Source organism: Portunus trituberculatus, chromosome 9 (assembly GCF_017591435.1).
Source record: "Portunus trituberculatus isolate SZX2019 chromosome 9, ASM1759143v1, whole genome shotgun sequence".
Classification (NCBI taxonomy): Eukaryota; Metazoa; Arthropoda; class Malacostraca; order Decapoda; family Portunidae; genus Portunus; species Portunus trituberculatus.
The window spans coordinates 2,562,405-2,588,403 of record NC_059263.1 but is presented as its reverse complement, the minus strand read 5'-3'; the positions used below and the strand labels follow the sequence as shown (position 1 = coordinate 2,588,403).

The 25,999-nt window shown below is 42.0% G+C and overlaps 1 protein-coding gene across 1 annotated transcript; it reads right to left on the bottom strand.

The window, feature by feature from the left end:
* Positions 1–3,911: 3,911 nt before the first annotated feature.
* On the bottom strand, positions 3,912–18,629 carry LOC123501230 (Down syndrome cell adhesion molecule-like protein Dscam2). Its single transcript, XM_045249943.1, has 8 exons — positions 17,623–18,629; positions 9,387–9,502; positions 7,589–7,666; positions 6,766–6,898; positions 6,583–6,636; positions 6,250–6,419; positions 5,730–5,862; positions 3,912–4,418 (listed from the first exon to the last, which is right to left on the bottom strand). The coding sequence occupies exons 1-8, from the start codon at positions 17,666–17,668 to the stop codon at positions 4,303–4,305; spliced, it is 846 nt and encodes a 281-aa protein (XP_045105878.1). The 5' UTR covers positions 17,669–18,629; the 3' UTR covers positions 3,912–4,302.
* Between the last annotated feature and the right edge of the window lie 7,370 nt (positions 18,630–25,999).

Sequence of the window (25,999 nt, the reverse complement as noted above, 5' to 3'; positions counted from 1 at the left end):
AAATAATTAAGGAATTACCAAAACCATAACATCAATTTCCTTATCATGATTTATTATTAAGTACGAACACCAGTATGTGGGTACATCACAGAACATGAGGAATAATTACACTACACTTGAGTACATCACAGAACATGAAGAATAATTACACCACGAGTACATTCACATTAGATGGAAGGAATAAGAAGAATACAAGAGTGATTGGCAACATTTATTGGCTAGGTTAGGTGCAGCGAGATCGTGTCCTCCCTGCATGGATGGCACCATGTGTTACCAGCACGCTGGTGCGAGGCAGGGTCATACTCCTCCGTGAAGATGCAGAGGCAGCGTGTCCTTCCTCCCCAGGTGGCACCACGTGTTGACACAGCTGATGCGAGGCAGGGTCAAATTCCGCAGTGGAATGTGCAGCGAGGCAATGGCACCACGTGTTGCCAGGTTAAGAGCTGGTGCGAGGCAGGGTCCAGTGCAGCGAGACAGTTGGCGTCTTGCGGTGCAGGAGCCAGCTTCCTGCCGCAGGTTGGTGTTACGCTGGTTTGGTTCTCGCTTCAGTAGTGGCAGGACCTGTAACAAATGATTTTACCTTTACACTTAAATCATGAACCATCTTGTCCTCAAATGTAGGACTGGTGTGGTCTTGAATTTTTAGTGCATTCCACTTACCTACTACTACGGAACAACAATTTGTAATGCTATCTATCTCCAAACCTCACTTTAATCTTTAAAAAATATTCACCAGTATCCCTCCCTCTTATTACGACCCTTACGCGTTTCGCTTCTATCACCCTCGTTACATCACCTCTATCACCCTCGTTATATTACCAACACCAAGACCAAACAACTCCTGATAACCTACGCCTCCAATGAATGAGTTTGAGCGGCCCCCCTGCCGGACCGCACTCCTCCGCGGTCTGCGTCCTCTTCTGAAGTGGCTGAGGCAGACATGGACAGATGAGCAGCAACAGCAACAGGATGCCGGGGGCTCTCAGACGCTTGGAAGGGAACAGGTCTGATTCGAGCGCCGCTGTGGCTGAAAACTTGTCTCGGGTTACACAGATGTGGCTCCAAGTTCGTAGTGCGCAGATTTAAGGACGCCGGTGCCAGACTGGCAGGACGTGGTCCATCCATTGCCTGCCACGCGAGACTGCCCCATGTTTAGTAGGATGGCCGACACGACCCGACCTTCTCCCTTGTGTACACTGCTGCAACAATAAAATTACCAATCATCAATCAAACATCCTTCACTGTCAGTAATTCATATTGACAAATCTAACGTCTATGATGTAGGGACACTGCACAGTATAGTCAGTGATTAGCCTCAAATTGCACAGTATAATCAGTGATTAGCCTTAAAATAAGTGCAATTTATTAAGGACTTCACTACTGTGTGGTGCTGCACCTAGCATGTGCACCACAACACTTTAAAACACTTAAACACCTCCGAAACTTATGTACTCTGTTCCTACACTTACTGCACCAGATTGTGACGAGCATGGATAATTGAACACCCGACAAAATGGTTACTACAGCCATTCTTAAGCTTTTATACAACCTTACTCACCTTACTCGCGTTCAGAAACATTAAACACCAAATGTGACGTGCCATGAAGTTTCAGCATTAATACATGTGCTTGATTTACATTTAATGGTACACTTGTTCACAACACATGTGCTGCATCTATATTTAATGGTACACTGGTTCACAGCCATACGAAACTGGGGCTGAAGCGTCACGGCACCCAAAAACCCTCAACGCAATATCCCACTACCCTAACAACTCCACCTGGTGTCACCCAACCTGGTGCACCTACTCCCAACAACGTAGAGGGTCAAATTGACCAATGAGTGAAGTCCCTACCCTACACCCATATCAGACCACATGTTTGGCACTAAAGACCCCACACTTCCTCTGGTGAAAGACCATTATTTCTGCCATTCCAGAGTTTAACGATAACAATCCTACAATCAGTTTTATAATAACTCTGAAGAATGCACATATTTCTAAAGTAGCATACCTGGGGAGAGGACGGATTCCTGACTAGGTACAAAGACGGTATGGAAGGCAGCTGGGTAATAGATCGATGTTAGTCAGGCTCCCTCCATCTCGAATAGGAACGAAGCTGCCATGTAGTGGCGATACACAAACTCGCGCGCTCGAAATGGATATCGAATCCAAAGAAGGTCGAAAACAATTACCTACTGTTCGGATCGTTACACACACACAGTACTACACAGAAGCAAACTCCAAAGCTTAATACACAACGAAATCTGAACACAAGGCACTGAGGAAAATTCCTGAAACCGACGAAAAATTCCTACACGCAGTTCATACCGAAGTTCATGACAGCTTAAACTAACTTCTGCGTCACCGCTTAGTGAGCGAGGCCGACATCCACTAAAGAAGGCCATAAGGACCACTAAAATCACCATGCAGTCTTGCTATCAACACACCCAAGCCCTGATGTAGACACGCCTATACCACGGAGGTGTGAGCATATCCTGCACTCTATATTTACCGCGGTGTTCCATTACGGAATGGCAACTTTCAAATCGGATTAACGGTTATCAAATTGCAAACCGATACCAAGAAATTCACAAACAAAATTCCACAATGTAAGGCAACACTTCCTATCCTCTGAAACACAACACAAGGGATTCAAATACTCCTGTTCATGAGAAACCGCCCGGAAACAGTAAATGTCCTTCCCTACACGCACATATGCACCACTGTACACACCTTCCCGACCTACAACAACAACACACAAAACCTGAAACTAAAGACACTCATGACAAGGCAGTGGGCAGACACACTACGTCTTACCTGCACAACGCTCATCGAACAAATCGTTCCCTTGTGCCTCAATGCTTTCTGCTTCACCTCCTCTTCCTACCCCCTCCCCCTCCTCCTCCTCCTGCTCTTCCCTTGTTTGCAGTAAAGACACTTAATAACTAACTAACCACTCTCTATATAAACATTGTTACTTTTAGTCTAAGCCGGTGGTAGTCCACGTAGGCCTCACACCTCCTCACTCATTACTATTATTGTTGTTATTATTGTTATTATTTGGCCAAGTTAGTGTTACTCTCAAACGAGGAAGCGATGCCTTTCAACAACAACAACAATAACAACAATGCATGTATGAGTGCATTTTGTATGTATTGTGCCCTTAAGGTCACCTTTAACACATACACATTACTAATAATACGACTACAACTGCTACTACTACTATTATTACTACTACTACTACTACTACTACTACTACTACTACTACTACTACTACCACCACCACCACAACTACTACTACTACTACTACTTCATGTCACCACCAAAATGTTAGTTAATCACCAGCATCATTACGACTGTGTTTATTATGAGGATATTAAAAGACTATACGATACATTGGCTCAAACACACACACACACACACACACACACACACACACACGTAAAATCATGACAAAGTAGTGCAAGAAAGTAAATGAAATGACCAGTGGAGACAAAAGAGACTCGTTATGGTCCTTAAACTACCGTAGATAAATAAGAGTCTTCAAACTAACGCAAAGTAGAGATGCACACTTAACAATAATGACAGTAGTTAGGGAAAACATTCAAATAACCGTTCATCTAGTAATAACAATGATAATAATGACAATAATATTTCTTTCCTGTTAATAATGTAGGAAATATTGTTAACCTGTCACCTCACCATGATATTTTCCAAGGCCACAGATGATAGCCGGGTTCTCAAGACTGTTTCTCCTGTTAATACTGAAAAAATCTTGTTAATCTGTCACTACAACCATAAAAAACTCTTAAAATGAAGAAATCTTGTTAATCTGTCACTACAACCATAAAAAACACCCTTATAATTTAAGAAAACTTGTTAATCTGTCACTACAATCATAAAAAACAATCGTATTAATGAAGAAATAGTTAATTTATTACTACAACCATAAAAAATAACATTCTTGACCCCTTCAGTACCATGACGCATTTCCATATTCATTCTGGTTACTATTTGGTGATTTTCTGCAGACCCAGAAACTTATACGAAAATAAGAATAGTGAAGACTGTGGCTACTAATCTTCTGACCTCCATAGACGCAAATAAAATCGTCTAATGATACTCAAAACTCATACTAAAAATATGTCCCGGTACTGAAGAGGTTAATAATGAAGAAACCGTGTTAATATATTACTACAACCATATAAAACCACTATGAAAAACCCGCGTCACTTCAATTAAAGCCTCTTGAGAGTAATGAAAAGGTTACGTAGCGTCGAGGTGGTTGATACGGTCCTTAGTCATCGAAGTGGGAGAGACGGGAGGCTGACTGCGAGGACGAGGAGGATCAGGCGAGAGGGTGTCAGTGTTTGAGAGCCGCTGTGATCCCCTTGGTGAACTGCGGCGCGGGGCTCATCTGTGGGGAATGGAAGGGAGATTAACTAAGATTAGCAGGGTCAGTTTAGCCCTTCAGTACTGGGACACATGTTTACCTTGAGATTTGTGTATGATTAAAGCATTTTATTGATATTAGTAAGGGTCTAATGAGGTCAGAAGCTTAATAGTCCAAAGTCTTCGCAATTTTAACCCCTTCAGTACTGGGACCTTGAGATTTGTGTACGATTAGACCATTCTATTGACATTAATAAGGGTCTAATGAGGTCAGAAGATTAATGGTCCACAGTTTTCATTATTTCAACCCCTCATGTGAGTTTATGAAGCTGTATCAAATCACCAAATAGTAAGCAGAATGAATATGGAAAGGTGTCCTGGTACTGAAGGGGTTAAGGTAAGATACACGTGCTATGAGATAATTGGTTGTCGTGGCTGTTGTCTTTAACTGATGCGGTTAGGTGATCGACTTATTGTATAGCTTGTTGGTATTAGTTCATTGGTGTGGCTAATCCTTACTCTAGTTGGGTAGTTACGTAGTTAACCCCTTCAGTACTGGGACACATTTTTACCTTGAGATTTTTGTGCGATCAGACCATTTTAATGACATAATGAAGGGTCTATGGAGGTAAAAGATTGATAGGCAGACTCTTCACTATTTGAACCACCCCCCTTGAGTTTCTGAAGCTGTGTAAAATTACCACATAATAACCAGAATGAATATGGAAGCGCGTCATGGTACTGAAGGGATTTAAAGTCTGTGGGAAAGGAAAATAGATGTGTTGAGATGTGTAGGACTGTTGTTATTGTTGTTATGGTTCGTGTGTGTGTGTGTGTGTGTGTGTGTGTGTGTGTGTGTGTGTGTGTGTGTGTGTGTGTCGGTGCTAAGGACAGTCGGTCTGGTGAAATAGGGCAACAAGTGTTAATTAGATACACAACTGTTAGAGAGAAGTGGGTGTTTGTATTGTTAGATTGCTGTTTGTTGAACTAAATAATAAAAAAAAAGCGTAAATATTCAAGATTCGACTCAAAACTCAACTTTAACCCTTTCAGTACCATGACACGTTTCTCATATTCATTCTTCTTACTCTTTAGTGATTTCATACACCGTCAGAAACTTATGTGAGGATTAAAATAGTGAAGACTCTGGCCATTAATCTTCTGACTTCCATAGACCCTTTCTAATGTCAATAAAATCATCTAATTGTACACAAAACTCACGGTAAAAATGCGTCCCAGTACTGAAGGAGTTAACCTGAATATTAGCCACCAAGCAATCCAATTAGGAAACAACAGAAAACGGAATCTTATAGGGACTTTCTAACGGGATACTCACCTGACTGCACGTGGACCACAACTGATGCCGCCCTGCCAGCATCCCCGCGACACGTGTAGCGGCCGGAGTCTGTCGGGGTGACTGCCGAGAGCCTGAGCCGACTGACTGTCCTGCTCGAAGTCTTCTCTGTCTGTGGACGGGTGGTGGTGGTGATGGTGGTGGTGAATGGAAAAACAAAAAACAAGATTATGGAGGAGCTGAAATAGAAGAACAATGAGATATGAAGGTAAACGAAAAGGAAGGACAAGAACAAGGAAAAACAAGAAAAAGATCAAGGAAACTAAAAGGAGAAAAAAAGGAGAAAGCGAATACATTTTTAAAAATGAGAGAAAACATGAAAACAAAGACACGAACACGAAGGACGAAGGACAAGAGAAAAGGTAAGTAGAAAAATGAAAAGAAAAAAAGGAAAATTGACAAAAAACTAAAAAAAATAAAGAACAACGAGAAAGAAACATCACACTGTCAGAACACACACACACACACACACACACACACACACACACACACACACACACTGGAGAGCAATGCCGCCCCTGGGTGAGTCGTAGTCGAGTCTGGTGGCGCCCCTGAACCACACCACAGCCTGCACTGCGGCGCCTCCTTCGTGCTCCACTGTACAGGTCACCGCCAGGATGCTGCCCTCTTGAATGTACCTCTCCCGCGGGCCCTCAATGTGCGCCTGGGTGACTGTTGCAGGAGGAGGAGGAGGAGGAGGAGGAGGAGGAGGAGGAGGAGAAGGTACTGTTATACCGACATCAAATACATGAATATACAAAAATTATACGAAGAGGAGGGGGAGGAGGAGGAAGAAGAAGAAGAAGAAAAGGAAGAGGAGGGGATCAGTACTCACAGTTGTCAGTTCCCTCGTGGTCAGGCAGATAAAAAGGATCATCCAACTTGGCATCTGCAGTGAGACATGGAAAGAGACGAGGAGGAATGAAAAAAAATATATGTTAAGTATTCTTGTACACACACATTCTCTCTCTCTCTCTCTCTCTCTCTCTCTCTCTCTCTCTCTCTCTCTCTCTCTCACCTTTCACCACCAGCAGTACAGGTGTGGTAATCTTTGGGTCGGAGTTCACCTGACACTCGTACCAGCCCGCGTCACCTGGCCGGGCGTGGCGGATCAGTAAGCTCCACTCGTCCGTGCCCTTGGGATGCAGCACCTGATGGAGGAATGGAGGGTTGAGGGGAGTGAGGAGGTGAGACGATGGAGAGAGGGAGGGAGGGAGGGAGGGAGGGAGGAAGGATGGAAGGAAGAAAGGAAGGAAGGGAGCAAGAAAGGAAGGAAGGAAGGAAGGAAGGGAGGGAGGAAGAAAGGGAAAGGAATGGAGGAAAAGAAGGAAGGAAGGGAAAGAAGGAATGTGGAGGGAAAAAATAATGAAAGGATGAGTAGAAAGTAAAGGAAGAAAGGAAGGAAGGAAGGAAGGAAAAGGAGAGGAAGGAAAATTGGAAAAGGAAGAGGAAGAGAGAGGAAAAAATAAATAAGAGAAGGAAGGAAGGAAGGAAGAAAGGAAAAGGAGAAGAGAGACAGATGAGAAAAGGAAGAGGAAGGAAAAAAATATCAGACGAAAATGTAATGAAGAGGTGTGTGTGTGTGTGTGTGTGTGTGTGTGTGTATGCACTATAGTGGCAAAACTCTAACAACAAAAACAACAAAAACAACAAAACACCACCACCACTATTAACAATCACAAAAAAACTAAAAAAAAACTAAAAAATAAATAAATACAATGGACACAACAAAATAAACTCGACAAAGCAACACCAGCAGAAGGCGCCGAAGGAGAGACACACGAAGTAAAGGACGCGAGGCGGGAGGAGCATTACCCCGGCCGCCCCAGCAGGACATTCACCCTGTGTCGGTCATCGGGGGAGTAGGTGAGCAGCCCCGCGGTGATGATGTGCAGCCGCCGACTCCGCATCCACGTTACCTGAAGGAGAGAGAGATGAGGAAGTGACGAAGGGAAGGCCAGAAGGACGGAAGGACGCCACAAGAGTGTTTTAAATGTTGATGATGTTGAAATCTTGTTAATCTGTCACTAGAACCGTAAAAACACCATTGAAAATCCACCATGGCATAACAAGGCGGGTTTTCAAGAGTGTTTTTACAGTTGATAGTGTTGAAATCTTGTTAATCTGTCACTAGAACCATAAAAGTACCCCTAAAAACACGTGTCATAACTATAGGTGAGTTCTCAAGAGTGTTTTTACTGCTGATAATGTAAAAAAAAATCTTGTTAATCTGTCACTAGAACCGTAAAAACACCCTTGAAAACCCGTGTCACTTCACTACTATTATTTGAAAAGGCTACAGACATAATCAGCCGTGTTTTCAAGGGTGTTTTTTACTGTTGATAATGTAGAAGTCCCATTTCTGCCACTAGATCCATAAAAACACCCTTGAAAACCAATGTCACTTCAACTAGAGCCTTTGGAAAGTTACATTCACTTACATCATCCACTCTATATGCTCTACACTTTGCTTGATTAGTGTTAAGCCCTTCAGTACTGCGACGCATTTTTGCCATGAATTTTGGGTGTGATTAGACGATCCTATTGACATTAAGTAGAATTTATGGAGGTCAGAAGATTATTAGCCAGAATCTTCACTATTTCAACCCACACATAAGTTTCTGAAGCTGTATTAAATCACCAAATAGTAAGCAGAATGAATATAGAAACGCTGTATAGCACTGAAGAGGTTAAGAAGGTAGAAACGAGGTCTGCCGTGTGTCTGGAGGCGTGATAAAGAGTTTAAGGCGACGCGAGGTACAGTCTGTAGGTCAAGGGATGATAAAAAAAAAAAAAGGCGTCTTGTAGCGGAAATTAGATGTAACTTACGGGAAATTACACGGTATGGCTACGGGAGCGTTGATTTATAGGCCAGTGAATCATTACTCAGCCCCTTACATCACTACACGGTCACCCAGCACAGGTAACAAGAGGCCAGTACCCAGAAATGCTCAGCTCCCTCACCATGACTGTTTTCCAAGGCCACAGAGATGACTAGCCGTGTTCTCAAAAGTGTTTCTCCTATTGATAACGTAGAAATTTTGTTAACCTATCGCTGGAACCATAAAAAACATCCTTGAAAATCAGTGTCACTTCAACTAGAGCCTTTGGAAAGTAGTGAAAGCGCAGCAGAGAGATAATTAAAAATGCAGACCACAGCAAGATCACACGACGTAATAACTTAATCTCTTCAATACTGGGACACAGTTTTACTTTGAGATTTGTGTACGATTAGACCATTTTATTGACATTAGGAGGAGTCTATGGAGGTCAAAAGATTAATGGCCACAGTCTTCACTATTTTAATCCCTCACATGAGTTTCTGAGGCTGTATAAAATCACCAAATAGTAACCAAAATGAATGTGGAAACGCGTCATGCTACTGAAGAAGTTAAGGAGAGAAAAGGTGAAAGAAGACATGGAGCAGTCCGTAATACCACACACACACAGACAGACAGACAGATAGATAGATAGATAGATAGATAGATAGAAAGTTATTACATCCCCGGTGAGAGTTTCGTTGCCAAGAAGTTTGCTAAAATGAATAGCAGAGTAGAAAAGCAGGCAGACATCATACCAACGGCTCCCACACACACACACACACACACTCACACACACACACAGAGGTTTGCCACTCACCGATCTATCGCCCAGGTTGGCAACTCTGCAGGGGAGGAAAGCATGAGACCCTTCACTGACAGTCACGTTGACAGGCGCGTCCACGAAGGAGGGTCCCACCGGCCACGAACACCAGCCTGACGGAGGAGGAGGAGGAGGAGGAGGAGCATGACAGTGACGAGGAGGAGGAGGAGGAGGAGGAGGAGGAGGAGGTGGAGGAGGAGGCGAAGACGGTGGTGGTGTTAGTGGTGGTTTTCATTTGGTATAATATTATGTAGTAATTAAACAGAGAGAGAGAGAGAGAGAGAGAGAGAGAGAGAGAGAGAGAGAGAGAGAGAGAGAGAGAGAGAGAGAGAGAGAGAAACAATACTAATTATGATCCTGCAACAAGTTAATTATCAAAAGCAACAAAGAAAACGAACAGCCTTGAAAATAATGAAGCGGAGACTCGTTCATTTCATTGACCCACACAGGAAGGAAGGAAAGGAGGAGGAAGAGGAGGAGGAAGAGGAGAGGACAGGGGAAAAGGAGAGAAAAAGAGAAAAGAGGAAAAAATGAGGGAGGGGAAAGATCATAGGAATATATTTTTTTTGGGGGGAGGAAGGAAGGGAGAGATAGAGAGGAAGGTAGGGAAGAGAAGGAAAGAGAAAGATAGAAGGGAGGAAAAACATTGTAATAGTAGTAGTAGTAGTAGTAGTAGTAGTAGTAGTAGTAGTAGTAATAGCAGTAGAAATAGCAGTAGTAGTAGCAATGGCAATAGCAGTAGAAACAATACCAGTAGTAGTAGTAGTAATAATAATAATAAAAATAGCAGTAGTAGTGAAGATTCCAGCCAGACACCCCCCTCCCTAACCCTACTCTTCCATGCCTCAAGAACCACACTAACCCAAACACGCCCCCAAACACGCCTCCGCTGCAATATTGATCAAAGGAGCAACACTTAGACGGGCTGGTTAGCTGCGGGTAATGACGGACTAATGACAGGGTATCGCCTTCTGCCTCCCGCCACCACCACTACCACTACCACGTCCTGACTCCCAATAGCCTAGATAGCGAGACACAGGAAAGAGGAAGCACAGAGGAAAATAATGCAGAAAATGATATATTGAGGTTAGTAGACAGAGAAAGAGAGAGAGAGAGGGTGTGAATAGAAGACATATAGTTACACCATCACCACCTCCTGACTCCCAATAGCCTAGATAGCGAGATACAGGAAAGAGGAAGCACAGAGGAAAATAATGCAGAAAATGATATATTGAGGTTAGAAGACAGAGAAAGAGAGAGAGAAAGGGTGTGAATAGAAGACATATAGTTACACCAACACCACCTCCTGACTCCCAATAGGCTAGATAGCGAGACACAGGAAAGAGGAAGCACAGAGGAAAATAATGCAGAAAATTATATACTGAGGTTAGTAGACAGAGAAAGAGAGAGAGAGAGGGTGTGAATAGAAGACATATAGTTACACCACCACCACCTCCTGACTCCCAATAGCCTACATAGCGAGACACAGGAAAGAGGAAGCACAGAGGAAAATAATGCAGAAAATGATATATTGAGGTTAGTAGACAGAGAAAGAGAGAGAGAGAGGGTGTGAATAGAAGACATATAGTTACACCACCACCACCTCCTGACTCCCAATAGGCTAGATAGCGAGACACAGGAAAGAGGAAGCACAGAGGAAAATAATGCAGAAAATGATATATTGAGGTTAGTAGACAGAGAAAGAGAGAGAGAAAGGGTGTGAATAGAAGACATATAGTTACACCAACACCACCTCCTGACTCCCAATAGGCTACATAGCGAGACACAGGAAAGAGGAAGCACAGAGGAAAATAATGCAGAAAATGATATATTGAGGTTAGTAGACAGAGAAAGAGAGAGAGAGAGGGTGTGAATAGAAGACATATAGTTACACCAACACCACCTCCTGACTCCCAATAGCCTACATAGCGAGACACAGGAAAGAGGAAGCACAGAGGAAAGTAATGCAGAAAATGATATACTGAGGTTAGTAGACAGAGAAAGAGAGAGAGAGAGGTGTGAATAGAAGACATATAGTTACACCACCACCACCTCCTGACTCCCAATAGCCTACATAGCGAGACACAAGAGAGAGGAAGCACAGGAGATACTGGATGGAAAAAATAAAGGAAAGTAATGCAGAAAATGATATATTGAGGTTAGTAGACAGAGAGAAGGTGTGGACAGAGGACATAGTAGTTAGTTAGTTTATTGGCAAACGTACAAAATATGAAAGGTATGCAGAATATAAGTAGTTTCTTTTTTATTTATTTATTTATACCATGTGGGCTGTTCACGGGCATTTCTGGGCTAAAGAGGGGTACTTTTTGGGGTACCTCCTATCTCAAAACTCACCCGCTAGGAAACCCTTGCTCTGAGTGAGGAAGCCCAACCTACACTCGGACCGTGGACAGGATTCGAACCTGTGCGCTTGGAAACGTCTCGGACCCCATTTGAAGTTTTAACATACAGGTAAAGATACGAAGATTAATGGAAATGTTGTGTTTTGATAGTCAGTGGTGTAGGAAAGGGTAAATGTTGGGGAAATATACGTAATTGTGAAATAAAAATATTGTTGTGGGTTTAGAAAGAAAAATCAGGTAAAATGACCTAAAACTTTAAATAAATAATAAAAGAAGTGGAAGAGAATAAAAAAATGGAGTCACGTTGAGGTTAGTGATCTAAAAGAAAAAAAAAGTGAATAGCGAATATAAAAAAAAAACTAAGTAGGAAGTGATTTTGTTGGTTTAGAAATGGAAGAAGGTAAGAAAACGAAGACAGGAACAAAAAATAATGATAAAAGGAAGCCATGGTGAGGTCAGCGGCCTGGACAGAATGTAAATATAAAAAAAAAAAAAAAAAATATGATAATGAGGAAGTGATGGTGATAGTAGTAATGTTGCTGGTCAAGAGAAAAAAAAAAAGAGGCAAAATTGATGAAAGGTAAAAAGAAAATAAGAAAAAATGAAGGTAAAATAAGGTCAGTGATGAAAAAAAAAGGGATATAAAAAATTAATAATATGGTATGAGAAAGAAAATGGAAAAATGCTGAAAAAAGAAATGAAATGCCTTAAAAAATGATAGAAAAAAGAAGGAATGAAAGGTATGAGAATAAATAATATGATAATGAGGAGGCGATAGTGATAGTGAGGCGATAGTGATGGTGATGTTGTTGGTTAAGAAAGAGAAAAAAGGATGCAGAATTAACGAAAGGTAAAAGAAAATAGAAAAAGAAAAGGTATAATGAGATCAGTGATGGAAAGTAAGAAGGAATATAAAACAACAACAATAATAATAATAATAATAATAATAATAATAATAATAATAATAATGGTAAGAGAAAGAAAGAAAATGGAAAAAATGGTTAAATAAAAAGAAATACGTAGAAAATTGACAGGAAAAAAAGAAGGAACGTTGAAAAATAATAATAAAATGATAAGAAATACAAAGAAAACGGGAATGTGATAAAAAAAAGAAAATGGGAAAGTGACAAAAAACATTAAAAAAAATGAAAATAAAGCTGTATGTAAAAAAAATAAATAAAAAAATAAAAAAATAAAGGAAACGTTCTCAAGACCACTATGACATGAATACCAACACCCTTTCCTCCACCTCCCCCTCTCTTCCCCCTCCTGTCAAACTTCCCCTCTCTCTCCTCCTCCTCCCCCTCCCTGTCAAATCCCCCTCTCTCCTCCTCCTCCTCTCCCTCCTGTCAAATCCGCCTCTCTCCTCCTCCTTCCCTCCCTGTCAAACATACCCCCTTCCTCCTCCCCCTGTACCAAGTTACTTTAACCCGGAAATTATGTTGTGGCCTAAACGCAGCATTCAAAAATTTCCCCGTCTTTTTGTCTCCATCATTTATTTTTTCTCCTTTTTTCTTTCCTTTCTTAGTTTTTTTCCTCTCTCAAGTTTCCGTGTTAAGTGAAGTCGCCTGGCCATTAACTAGGTAAGTGTGGGCTGCTGGTTTTTTTTTTCCTTCTTTTTACCTTTTTTTCCTTCCTTTTTCATATCATTCCATTGTTTTCCCCTTTACTGAGGCGAGATGGATGGAGTAAGAGGAGGAGGAGGAGGAGGAGGAGGAGGAGGAGGAGGAGGACGAAGACGAGGAAGAGGACGAGGAGGAAAACAAGAACAAAAAAACAAGAACAAGAACAAGAACAAGAGAAAGAAGAAGAAGGAGGAGGAGGAGGAGGAGGGGAAAACTAGGAGGAAGAACGTGGAGAGAAAGCTAGTATTAGGGAGAGAAGGGAGGGAAAAATGGAGAAGGAACGGAGGGAGGAGGAAAAAAATAATATTATGTAAAAATATTTTGACTGAATGAACAAATATATAAATTACTCTCTCTCTCTCTCTCTCTCTCTCTCTCTCTCTCTCTCTCTCTCTCTCTCTCTCTCTCTCGTTAATAGATCTTCTAATGGAAAGTTCACAAAAATTTCACGACTCTAAGATCAATAATTTCTTTTTCTTCCTCCATTTTTTTTTCCTTTTTAATCAGTATGTTTCAAACTCAATATAAGATAGAAAAAAGTGTGTGTGTGTGTGTGTGTGTGTGTGTGTGTGTGTGTGTGTGTGTGTGTGTGTGTATGTGACCATGCTACCTCCCCACTTCATTTCATTATAGATAAACCCTTCACATTCTCCACTCTCTCTCTCTCTCTCTCTCTCTCTCTCTCTCTCTCTCTCTCTCTCTCTCTCTCTCTCTCTCTCCACAATCTACCTGCTCTTTCAATCACACATACACATCGCCCAACCAGCCCTTCTCTTACCTTGCCTCGCCTCCCTCCTCCTCAGCTGACACTCTGACCTTCCTACTCTTACGATATTGAACAGTGAGTATCTGAGGCAGCGTGCGCGTCTTTCATAGGTGTGTGTGTGTGTGTGTCAGAGGAGACTAGAAGTGTATTGGATGCTGGGGATATGTATGGGATGGGTGAGAAAGTGGTTTATTTGTAATGAAAGTGACTGAGGAAGTTAAGTTTTTTTATTACGATTCTAAAGGTAAAGGAACAAGATTTCTGCATTATTAACAGGTGATATACTCTCGAAAACCCCGCTTATTATGTCTATGGCCCTTAAAAATAGCCGTGGTGTGAGAACAAAGTGTTTTTAAGCAAGTTTTTACGGTTCTAGAGACATATTGACAAGATTTCTGCATTATTAATTGGAGAAACACTCTTGAAAACCCCTCCAATCATGTCTATGGCTCTTGAAAATAGCCGTGGTGTGAGAAGAAAGTGTTTTTAAGCAAGTTTTTACGGTTCTAGAGACATATTGACAAGATTTCTACATTATTAACTGGAGAAGCACTCTTGAAAACCCCGGTAATAATCTCTGTGGTCCTTGAAAACAGTCGTGCATGGTGAGAGAGCAAAGCGTTTCTGAATATATATAAACACTTTTTGAAACTCGAACTTGAACTAAAACCTTTGGAAAGAAGGGAATGTGCAACCACAGAAGACTTTCATAACAGAATCCACTCCTTAACCCCTTCAGCACCAAGGCGCGTTTCCATATTCCTTCTGGTGACTATTTATTTGGTCACTTACGGCTTCAGTAACTTGTGTGGAGGGGGTTAGAATAGTGACGACTGTGGACCATTAATCTTCTGACCTCCATAGACCCTTCCTAATGTCAATACAAGCGTCTAATCACACCCAGAACTCATGGTAAAAATGCGTCCTAGTACTGAAGGGGTTAATGCACATACCTCCTTCCCTTCATTAAATTCCAGTCTATCATTTCTTTTACGATCTTGTGTTACCCTTACGGCGCTTCGATCCTTTTTAATACCCCTCGTTATGCCCTCACCTTTCCCCTCACCACTCTTCCCTCTCTCCTCCCCCTTCTTTTCTCTCTATCTCTCCTCCTCCCATCTTTATTTTCCTTTCTTTTTCCTTTTTTTATCGTTATGTCGTTCACGCTTTCATGTTTCATTAAGGGAGATGGGAAAAAGAAGGGAAAAAGAAGGAAAAGGAGAAAGAGAGAAGAGGAAAAGGAGTAAGAAAAGAAGGAAAAGAGAACGTTAACTATGGAGAGACGAAGATGGGGAAAAAAGGAAGGGAAAAATAGGAGGGGGAGAATTGAGAAAAAAAAGTAGGAAAAAGGAGAAAGGAGAGGAGGAAAGGGAGTAAGAAAAGAGACAAGATGGAAAAGAAGACGACGTTAACTATGGACAGACTAAAACGGGGGAAAAAGAAGGAAAGGAAGGGAAAAATACAAGGAGAGGGAGAATTGAGAAAAAAGAAAAAAAGTGAAAACAGGGAGGAAAAGGAGGAGAAAAGTAACTCGATTGAAAAAAAGGAAGAGGGAACAGGAAAATGATATAAGAGGAGCTGGAAAGTGAGAATCAAGAGGAAATGGACAAAAGAAGAAGAAGAAGAGAGGAAAAGGAGGCAGAGAACAGTGAATGAAACTTAAAAGAAGAGAGAGAGATATATAAAAAGAGGAAGAAGAGAGAAAGAAGAAATTAAGAATGAGAGAATTAAAGAGGAGGAAAAAAGAAGAATGGGAGAAGGAGGAAATGGAAAAAATGAGCCAAGAAGAGGAGGAAAAAGAAAAGAAGAGTTGGAGGAGGAGGAGGAGGAGGAGGAGGAGGAGGAGGAGGAGGAGGAGGAGAGAAAGTTAAGAGGAATGAAATCTAGGAAAAAGTGAGAACAGGACGATAGAGAAAAAAATATTAGAACGAGGAAGGAAGCGAGGGAGAGAGAGAGAGAGAGAGAGAGAGAGAGAGAGAGAGAGAGAGAGAGAGAGAGAGAGAGAGAGAGAGAGAGAGAGAGGATAGAAAGTTTTCGATAAAAAGAACTAAAAGATAGGGTTTGTAAGACACTGATTGGAGAAAATTTGAGGAAGGAACCGTGAAAAACTTTTGAGAGAGAGAGAGAGAGAGAGAGAGAGAGAGAGAGAGAGAGAGAGAGAGAGAGTCAATGAAAAAGGGAGGATGAAAGTAAAGGGGATGAATGAAACTAGGAGGAAAAATCTTTAGAAGCGGAAAAAAAAATGGATTATTGAAAAATGAAGAAAGGAAGTAGGAGGAGGAGGAGGAGGAGGAGGATAAGAAGAAGAAGAAGAAGAAGAAGAAGAAGAAGAAGAAGAAGAAGAAGAAGAAGTCTGAATTACCAGTCTCGTATAATTTTTCTCATATTTTTTCCTTAAGTAGAGAGATGAAATAGGACACACACACACACACACACACACACACACACACACACACACACACACACACACACACACAGGCTCGTATTCTCAACCACTTTTGTGCTTCACCTCCACTCTTTCAAAAGGTTTTATTTAAATTGACACGAACTTTTAAGGGTGTTTTTACGTTTCCAGAGACAGAACAAGAATTCTATTTCATTAACCGGAGAAACACTCTTGAAAACCCCGCTAATCAACTCTTTGGCCTTGGAAAACAGTCTTGATGAGAGAGCAGAGCGTTTTAAACAAGTTTTTACGGTTCTAGAGGCAGAGTGACAAGATTTCTACATCATTAACTAAAGAAACACCTTTCAAAACCCTGCTAATCAACTCTTTGGCCTTGGAAAACAGTTATGGTGAGAGAGTTACGCGTTTTTAAGCAAGTTTTTACCGTTATAGAGGCAGACCATTAAGATTTCTACATTATTAACTGGAGAAACACTCTTGAAAACCCCGCCAGTCATCTTTGTGGCCTTGGAAAACAGTCGTGGTGGGCGAGCAAAGCGTTTGTGAATACTGACATCTCATTAACATTCTCTCGGGCACTCGCTAACTTTTCCTTCCGTTCCCTCGCGCTGGTGGAAAGAAGGAAGGACGAGGCGAGCCGAGGGGAGGCGAGGCGAGGGGGAAGGGCTTAATTGGTAGTAGATACATGGGGAGTACAGGGGAGAGGGTGTCACAGGAGGGGGGTGACTAGGCATGGTTAAGCTTGGCAGGGGATCAGCAGGGTGTATTGTGAAGGAAATCTGTGTTGGTATCATTCATTAAAAGAGAAAAAAATTGTGCTTCCTAACGATAGATTGATGAAAGGGAAGAGGAAAGAGATTGATAAAAGTAATTGAAAAAGCAACAAGGAATGAGAGAGAGAGAGAGAGAGAGAGAGAGAGAGAGAGAGAGAGAGAGAGAGAGAAAAAGGAAAGGAAAAAGCAAAAAATAAGAAAAAACACTCCACAGAGATAGAGAGAGAGAGAGAGAGAGAGAGAGAGAGAGAGAGAGAGAGAGAGAGAGAGAGAGGACAAGCATTAATTAACACACATACCAGGCGAGGTGAGGGCGAGAAGGCCAGCGAGGGGCAGTGACCACATGATGAGAGGTCACACTAAGGTCAGGTCAGGTCACACAATGCGGTAGAGAAGCAGGGATCGGTGTATCAGTATCAGTATCACTCATTAAGTATCATGTGCGTCTCTGTGATACATTTTTTTTCTGTTTTCCCTATTTTGATTTATTTTTTTCTCTAGTTTCATGTATCTTCTTTTTTTTGTGTGTGTGTGTGTTTAGTTTATCTTCTTCTCTCGTGTTTCTATAAAGGGAGGGCTTCCTTTGTCATTTCTCTTATTCTCAAAGTCTTCTTCCTTCTCTTCTTTCCCTTCACATTAATAGTCCCAGTCTCTTCATGCTTATTCTATCATCTCTTACCTCCTCACAATCTTCCTTCCTTCTCCTCTTTTCCTTCACATTAACAGCCTCATCAGTTTCTTCATGCTTATTCTTATCATCTCTCAACTTCTCACAATCTTCCTTCTCTTCTTTCCCTTCACATTAATAGTCTCAGTTTCTTATCTTCAGTGTAGTTTCAAGTCAAGTGTTTATTTCATTCACTCCACTGTTGTCAATCTCTTACTTCCTCACTTCTCTTATTTATCATGTGTGTTGAAAGTTTTTTTTTTTTTTCTATCTTACTATACTCTTTCATTCTATCTCTCTTCCTTTGGGCTTTGAATCCTTGAAGTAACACGCCATTTTATCCTTTCAGTCAACTGTTTGATTCGTGCACAGGTAGCGTCGGTATCACTTGTAAGAGAACCGCGTGAACAATGCAAGTGACGGAGCGAGAGGAGAGGAGAGGAGAGAGAGGCGCGTGTACCCTTACCTTGGTCTGACGCTCTACTGCCCGAGAGTCGAGTGAGGACTGAGGAGTGACGACTGACGAGTGAGGCAGTATTCCGAAACGCTTTGCTCCCTCACCACGACTGTTTTCCAAAGCTACATAGATGACTAACTGGGTTCTCATGAGTAATTCTCGTGTAAGTAATGTAAAAGTCTTGTTAATCTGTCACTAGGATGGCAAAAATCACTCTGAAAACACGTCAATTCAAATACAGCCTTATGAAAGTTGTGGAGGTGTAGGGCGGAACTGGCTCAAAATGTGTAGCTGAGTGAGAGGATGTCCAGCTCTGAGGCAACGTCACTCACTTCACTCCCTCAGTTTTCAAAGGCCACAGAGATGAATAGCAAGGTTTACATATGTTTCTTCTATTACTCATATAAATGTTTTGTTCATCTGTCACTTAAACGGTACAAACACCTTTAAAAACCATCGTACCATTAACTACAGCCTCGTGAAATAATGGAGGTTGGGAGGCAGCGGCGCAGTTGGAGAGATCATTGTACAGTAACGCTCTGCAGGCGGCGAGTGACTATTTGACACTCGCGCCTGTGTCTGTCTGTCTGTGTGTCTCTGAGTGGGTGAGTGAGTGAGTGGGTGGCTGGCTGTCTTTTGAGGGAACGTGCGTGTGAGTGAGTGAGTAAATAACCGCTTTTCTTGCTATTTTTTCGCTTAATTTGGTTCATGTTTGCGTGGGTTTAATGTACGTACACCACGATCATGTTGAGAGAGAGAGAGAGAGAGAGAGAGAGAGAGAGAGAGAATCGTGGCGGGAAAGACGGAAAAGATAAGTGATAAGAGAGGAGAGGAGAGAAAAGGAGAGAAGAGAAAGACAAAGACAAATGGAAGAGATAATGAAAATAGGATATGAAGATTGGAACAGGGTCAAAAGAAAAGAGAGAGAGAGAGAGAGAGAGAGAGAGAGAGAGAGAGAGAGAGAGAGAGAGAGAGAGAGAGAGACGATAACCTGATGAAGCCTGCGAGACGTGTAAAATTCCTTGATCTTTTTTTAGTTTAGTTTTCCATGTTTTGTATGAAGCTCGCGTGTCCCGCTAAACGCACGCACTGAGAAGAATTTGAGAAAGTATTGGAAAGAATCACGAAAGGTATATGGCAGAGAGAGAGAGAGAGAGAGAGAGAGAGAGAGAGAGAGAGAGAGAGAGAGAGAGAGTAGTATGTAGCGAGAGGATGCATAATATTCCAGACTGTATGATCCTCCTCCTCCTCCTCCTCTCCTCCTCCTCCTCCTCCTCCTCCTCCTCCATATCTTAACCCTTTTCAATACTGGGACACATTTTTACCTTGAGATTTATGTATAGCTGGACCATTTTATTGACATTAGGAAGGATGTATGAAGGTCAGGAGATTAATGGCCACAGTCTTCACCATTTTAATCCCGACATGAGTTTCTGAAGCTGTATAAAATCACCAAATAGTAAGCAGAGTGAAAATAGAAACGCGTCATGGTACTGAAGGGGTTAACTCTTACAATCTAATCTCCTTTCTCTCTCTCTCTCTCTCTCTCTGGCGTTATCACGGAAACACGAGCAGTGGCCGAGAAAATACTGAGGTAGAAGCGCGTCCAAGCTATTTTGGCCCCGACCAGAACAACACGGCAGGCATTAACTTGTACGAGAGAGAGAGAGAGAGAGAGAGAGAGAGAGAGAGAGAGAGAGAGAGAGAGAGAGAGAGAGAGAGAGAGAGAGAGAGAGAGAGAGAGAGAGAGAGAAAGACAAATGGAAAAGATAATTAAGATAGAAAGTGAAGAATAGGATCAACAGGAAATAGAAAGAGAGAGAGAGAGAGAGAGAGAGAGAGAGAGAGAGAGAGAGAGAGAGAGAGAGAGAGAGAGAGAGAGAGAGAGAGAGAGAGAGAGAGAGAGAGAGCAGTAATGTGGAATCTTTCGACTGTCTATATGTTCTTTCACTACGATTCACACACGAGGTGGAGGAAGGCTGAGTGGAACAAGGGCACGAGCTGGTCCCATCACTTTGTACCTCCAGTAGAGAAGAAAAATCCTGTTTAAAAAAAGATAGAAAAGAAGAAAAAAAGATATCAAGAAAGCAGGAATGAAATTTATGACTGGTACTTTTTAGAGGGAGACGAAAAACATGAAATAAATCACTATAAGGAAAAAGAAGAGAAATATATAAAAGAAAACACGGAGAAAAGAAAAATATATTACGATGGAAAAAACAAAAGAAACACGAATGAGACTAAAAACAAAACTACGCCACTGAAATTTGAACCACTGAAGTTGCGATGTTAGTAGTATTTGTCTGACGTCAGAGAACACACACACGCACGCACACACACACACACACACACACACACACACACACACACACACACACACACACACACACACACACCTGCGCCGCTTACCACACCTGAAGCCGTCCGTCAAGGCATATTTGTATGTACTTACTCAGCCACACCCACCCAACACACCTGCCTCACGCATCTGCCTTTAGATTTGGTAAGGAAAATATTATATATAAATCATGAAAAAAATGGTAAAAAGTTTGTTGTTTTTTCCCTACGTAGACACACACACACACACACACACACACACACACACACACACACACACACAATTAAAACAGTCACGCACCAACAGAAGTAATAACACACCACGAGCAACGAGGAAGAAAATTGGGTGTGAAAATATAAGAAAGAGACAAAAAAAGAAGAAGAAGAATTTACAAGTACATTAATGAGAAAGAGGAAGAGAAAAACGTACACCAGCGAGAGTACGAAGGTTGTGAAAAGAAAAAAAAATGAAAATAAATATAAATAAAGACAGGAAGAGAGAAAATTGGGTGTGAAAATAAAAAAAAATGGGAAAACAAACATTTTAAAGTACGATAATGAGAGAGAAAAGCGTACGACAGCGAAAGTACGAAGGCTGTGAAAAGAAAAAAAAGAAAATAAATATAAATAGAGGGAAAAAATGAAAATGAAATACAAGAAAGAGTTAGACAAAATAGAAGAAGAATTTAATAGTACGATAATAAGAGGAAAACGTACGACAGTGAAAGTACGAAGATTGTGAAAAGACAACAAAATAAAAATAAAAAGAAAGAAAAAGAAAGAAAAATGTAAAGAAAGAAAAGAGTTAGACAAAAATAGAAGAATTTAATAGTACGATAATATGAGGAAAACGTACGACAGCAAGACTACGACGAAATAAATAAATAAATTGATAAAATAAAAAAAACTGAGAGAGAGAGAGAGAGAGAGAGAGAGAGAGAGAGAGAGAGAGAGAGAGAGAGAGAGAGAGAGAGTGTGTGTGTGTGTGTGTGTGTGTTCCTCTTCCTTCCTCCTCTTCTTCCATCCCCTTCCTCTTCATCCCTCCCTATCCCCCTCTTCCTACCCCATCCCATCTTCAGCCCAAGGACAGAGGAAGAAACTGAGAGAAAAGTGAGATAACGAGAGAAGAGGAGAAAGAGAGGAAAACCAGGAGGAGGAGGAGGAGGAGGAGGAGGAGGAGGAGAAGGCTGAAAAATTAAGGAGGGAGATAGATTGCAGGAAGAGGATAAATTAGACGAGGAGGAGGAGGAGGAGGAGGAGGAGGAGGAGGAGGAGGAGGAGGAGGAGGAGGAGGAGGAGGAGGAGGAGGAGGAGGAGAAGAAGAAGAAGAAGAAGAAGAAGAAGAAGAAGAAGAAGAAGAAGAAGAAGAAGAAGAAATTTAACTTCTTACTTTTCATGAGGTAGTAAGGACAAACATTCTCTCTCTCTCTCTCTCTCTCTCTCTCTCTCTCTCTCTCTCTCCATACGTATTATTAATGGAATGAATATTTTAGCGTCACTTGAAATAAAAAAAAGGAAAAAATTAAAAAAATATATATAAAAAAAAGAAAAAGAAAAGGAAAAATTAATCAGCTGAACAAAATGAGATTAAAAAGAATGAAGTAAAAACAAAATGAGAAAAATATTGCATTACTACTGCACTAATTGGATTAACGCCTCTCCCACCCCACGACAGAGAGAGAGAGAGAGAGAGAGAGAGAGAGAGAGAGAGAGAGAGAGAGAGAGAGAGAGAGAGAGAGAGAGAGAGAAAGTCAGGGAAGAGAAGACAGAGAAGATAAGAGATGAAAGAAAGAAAGAAAGAAAGAAAGAAAGAAAGAAAGAAAGAAAAGGAGAGAGAGAGAGAGAGAGAGAGAGAGAGAGAGAGAGAGAGAGAGAGAGAGAGAGAGAGAGAGAGAGAGAAAGAAAGAAAGAAAGAAAGAAAGAAAGAAAGAAAGGAAGAGAGAGAGAGAGAGAGAGAGAGAGGTATATCAGTCACCACTACCACTACCACCACCACCACCAACAACAACAACAACCCCCAACCGAAGCCTCACCAGTAAGTAATTCGGAGCTTCACTGTCTCACCGTAACGAAATCATTGTGTGGAGAGCAAGAAAATGCTAATACCAGGATTGTGGCGGCGGGACGGAGCCATAAAGCATTAATTGAACATAACCCGGGGTAATAAAAGGCTTTACTGACCCTTGGCTGGACGCTGATTTCTTTGCTGGTGGTGGTGGTGGTGGTGGTGGTGAAGATAATCTAATGAGTGATGTCTCTATTCTACTACTACATACTACTACTACTACTACTATTACTATTACTACATACTACTATTACTACTATTACTACTACTACTACTAACTTTTAATGCCCTACATACCTTTCATTCATATATTTGACCCTTCTCCTCCTCCTTGTCCTTCTCCTCCTCTTCTACCACCACCACCACCACCACCTCACAAGCATGCCTTCTACCCAGTAACCTCTCCTCCTCCTCCTCCTCCTCCTCCTTGCGTGTCTCAAGTCAAACTCAACACGCCCACCCACGCCCTCTCATGACAAGCGGGAGTGTGTGCGGGCGGTGACTGTCTAATTAGAGAGAGAGAGAGAGAGAGAGAGAGAGAGAGAGAGAGAGAGAGAGAGAGAGAGAGAGAGAGAAAAAAAAAAATTAATTATCAGTCGTGTTTTTTTAATGCAAGATACAACAAAGACAGTCTGAAGTCTAAATTTCCCGAGAGAGAGAGAGAGAGAGAGAGAGAGAGAGAGAGAGAGAGAGAGAGTGTGTGTTCTTACGTGTATCAGCTTGTTTACTTACTGCTCTCTCTCTCTCTCTCTCTCTCTCTCTCTCTGCACATAGTTATCCTTCATACACCATAAAGATACCATGTCACCACCACAACCACCACCACAACCACCACCACCACCACCACCTGTGTAGAGTCAATAGCGAAGCCGTCTCGTGATATAAAGCAATGTTGGTGGCCACTACATAATGCTACTGTGGTGGTGGTGGTGGTGGTGGCTTTGTAATGAGTAGGGTGTGGTTAGTACTATGTGTGTGTGTGTGTGTGTGTGGGTGGGTGATAGGGTGGCGAGTGGGTGATGAGTGGGTGAGTGGGTGAAGGAGTGTGGTGTGGTATGAGGTGGTGGTGACGGTGGTGGGAGAACATGAAAGAAGAGAATGAGAAAGAAGAATAGTAGTAGTAGTAGTAGTAGTAGTAGTAGTAGTAGTAGTAGTAAAGCATTTGCAGTAATAACACCAATAACCATTACAAATATCAACTGCATACCACCACCACCACCACCACCCACAACAACAACAACAACAACACTAACACCAACACCAACAACACTCATGAGCTGTAGGAGAAAGAGGAAAAGGAGAAAGAAATAAACACCACCACCACCACCACCAACAAAGAGTGAAACAAGAAAAAGACAACCTATTGCTCTATATTTAACCTTAGAGCGCTGTACCGAGTCACCAAACAGACAGGGGCGATGAAAAATAATGTACAGAGACAGAAGTAAAGGGTGACGCCTCAATAAACCCCCCCCCCCATCTATTTCTGGCTTTCTAAATCTATAGGAAGTGAAGCTAATTACTATTCACAGGAGATTGACGAGCTCTGAGTCCTATTTCCAGCGTCAGGTAAAGGTGAGGTGCTGAGTGCTCGCTGCCTAACACGCCCCTCCATGGTGGTACGGCAAGGTCACGTTATGTATTGTTGGCTGAAGGAAGGAGGGAGGGATGGAAGGAAAGGACAAGGGTGGGAAGGAAGGAAGGAAAGGAAAGGAGGAAGGTAGGAGGGAAAGAGAGAAGGGACAGGATAAGGGTCGGAAGGAAGTGAAGAGAGGAGGAAGGAGAGAGAGAGAGAAGGAACAGGGAAAGGAAGGAAGGAGGGAAGAAGGGATATGGCAAGGGTGGGAAGGAAGAAAGAAAGAAAGAAAGGAAGAAGGCATAGAACAAGGGTAAGGTGAGTCTCCATTAGCATTATCCTCTTCATTATGTGCCAGTGACGGAAGATGAAGTAAAAAGGAAGGAAGAAGAGAAGACTTTCATACTGACAAGCATTATCGTCCATGGAAACACAGGGAGACACGGGAACTGTGTAAAATAAAGGCGCGTGTATCAAATTGGACTTCGTAATCTGGTAAGACTCAACAATTCACCAGATTGTTAATAAGTGAGAGAGTTTAACAAGAAGACTAGACAAAAATTATGAATGGAGAAGTGGAAATAAATGGACATGCTTTATATAGGGACTGAGAATACGCTTTACCAGTTCCTCCACCTCCACCTCCTCCTCCTCTCGTACTAAGGCCGGAAACAACTCGATAATAACAAAACCGACTCGTAAGAAAAGTTTATGCACCACACACACACACACACACGCCGCGCATTCTAACTAATAGCATACCGGCCACAAAGCTTCAATTGTAAGGGATGAAAAATTATGGCCGTAACGAGGAACGCGCTGTGTTCTGAAGGGCTTGGAGAGGACGAAAATAGTAACGAGGAGGTGGAGGTGAAGAGGAGGAGGAGGAGGAGGAGGAGGAGGGGACAAGGAATGTTAGACGAGTATTGTGTAGGGAGAAGGAAAGTGTCCGTCTGTCTGTGTGTCTGTATAGGATTCCAAAATTAGATTACGTGAAGGAATGAAAGAAACAGAAGAAAGAAAAAAGAAGACGGGAGGAGGAAGAAGAAGGAGGAAGAGGAAGAGGAGGAGGAGGAGGAGGAGAAGGACGAAGGGAAAGATTTTATTGTATCTATTTTTCACTTTACTACCAGAGAGAGAGAGAGAGAGAGAGAGAGAGAGAGAGAGAGGCATTCACTAAGTACGTACTGTCCAGCCATATAATTCTGCACATACACGCTATTCCTGTCCTATTCCTGGAGTTAGTGAAGGGAGGAAGGGAAGGGGGCAGGAAGTGATGGGACAAAGGAAGAGACAGAAAGAGAAGGGAAGGGAAGGAAGGGAAGGCAAGAGAACACAAGACAAGACAAGACAAGACAATGCAAGAGAAAGGAAGGTAAAGGAAAGGAAGGGAAGATAAGAGAAGGGAAAGGAAGGGAAGGGAAAAGAGCCGAGTGGAAGGAAGAGTTAAAAAGAGATGGATGAGTAAAAATAGTAGGAAGAGGAAGAGGAGGAGGAGGACAAGGAGGAAGACAAGAAGGAGGAGGAGGAGGAGGAGGAAGCTAAGGGTCAGATATTGATCAAGAAGAGGGAGT

Bases quoted from the DNA above. Each gene is read 5' to 3' on its own strand.
- LOC123501230 (XM_045249943.1), bottom strand. From the start codon at position 17,668: ATGTGGTCACTGCCCCTCGCTGGCCTTCTCGCCCTCACCTCGCCTG. The intron at 9,503-17,622 runs GTATGTGTGTTA...CTCCTCCGTCAG, and splicing joins TCTCGCCCTCACCTCGCCTG to GCTGGTGTTCGTGGCCGGTG. The intron at 7,667-9,386 runs GTGAGTGGCAAA...TCTCTCCTTCAG, and splicing joins CCAACCTGGGCGATAGATCG to GTAACGTGGATGCGGAGTCG.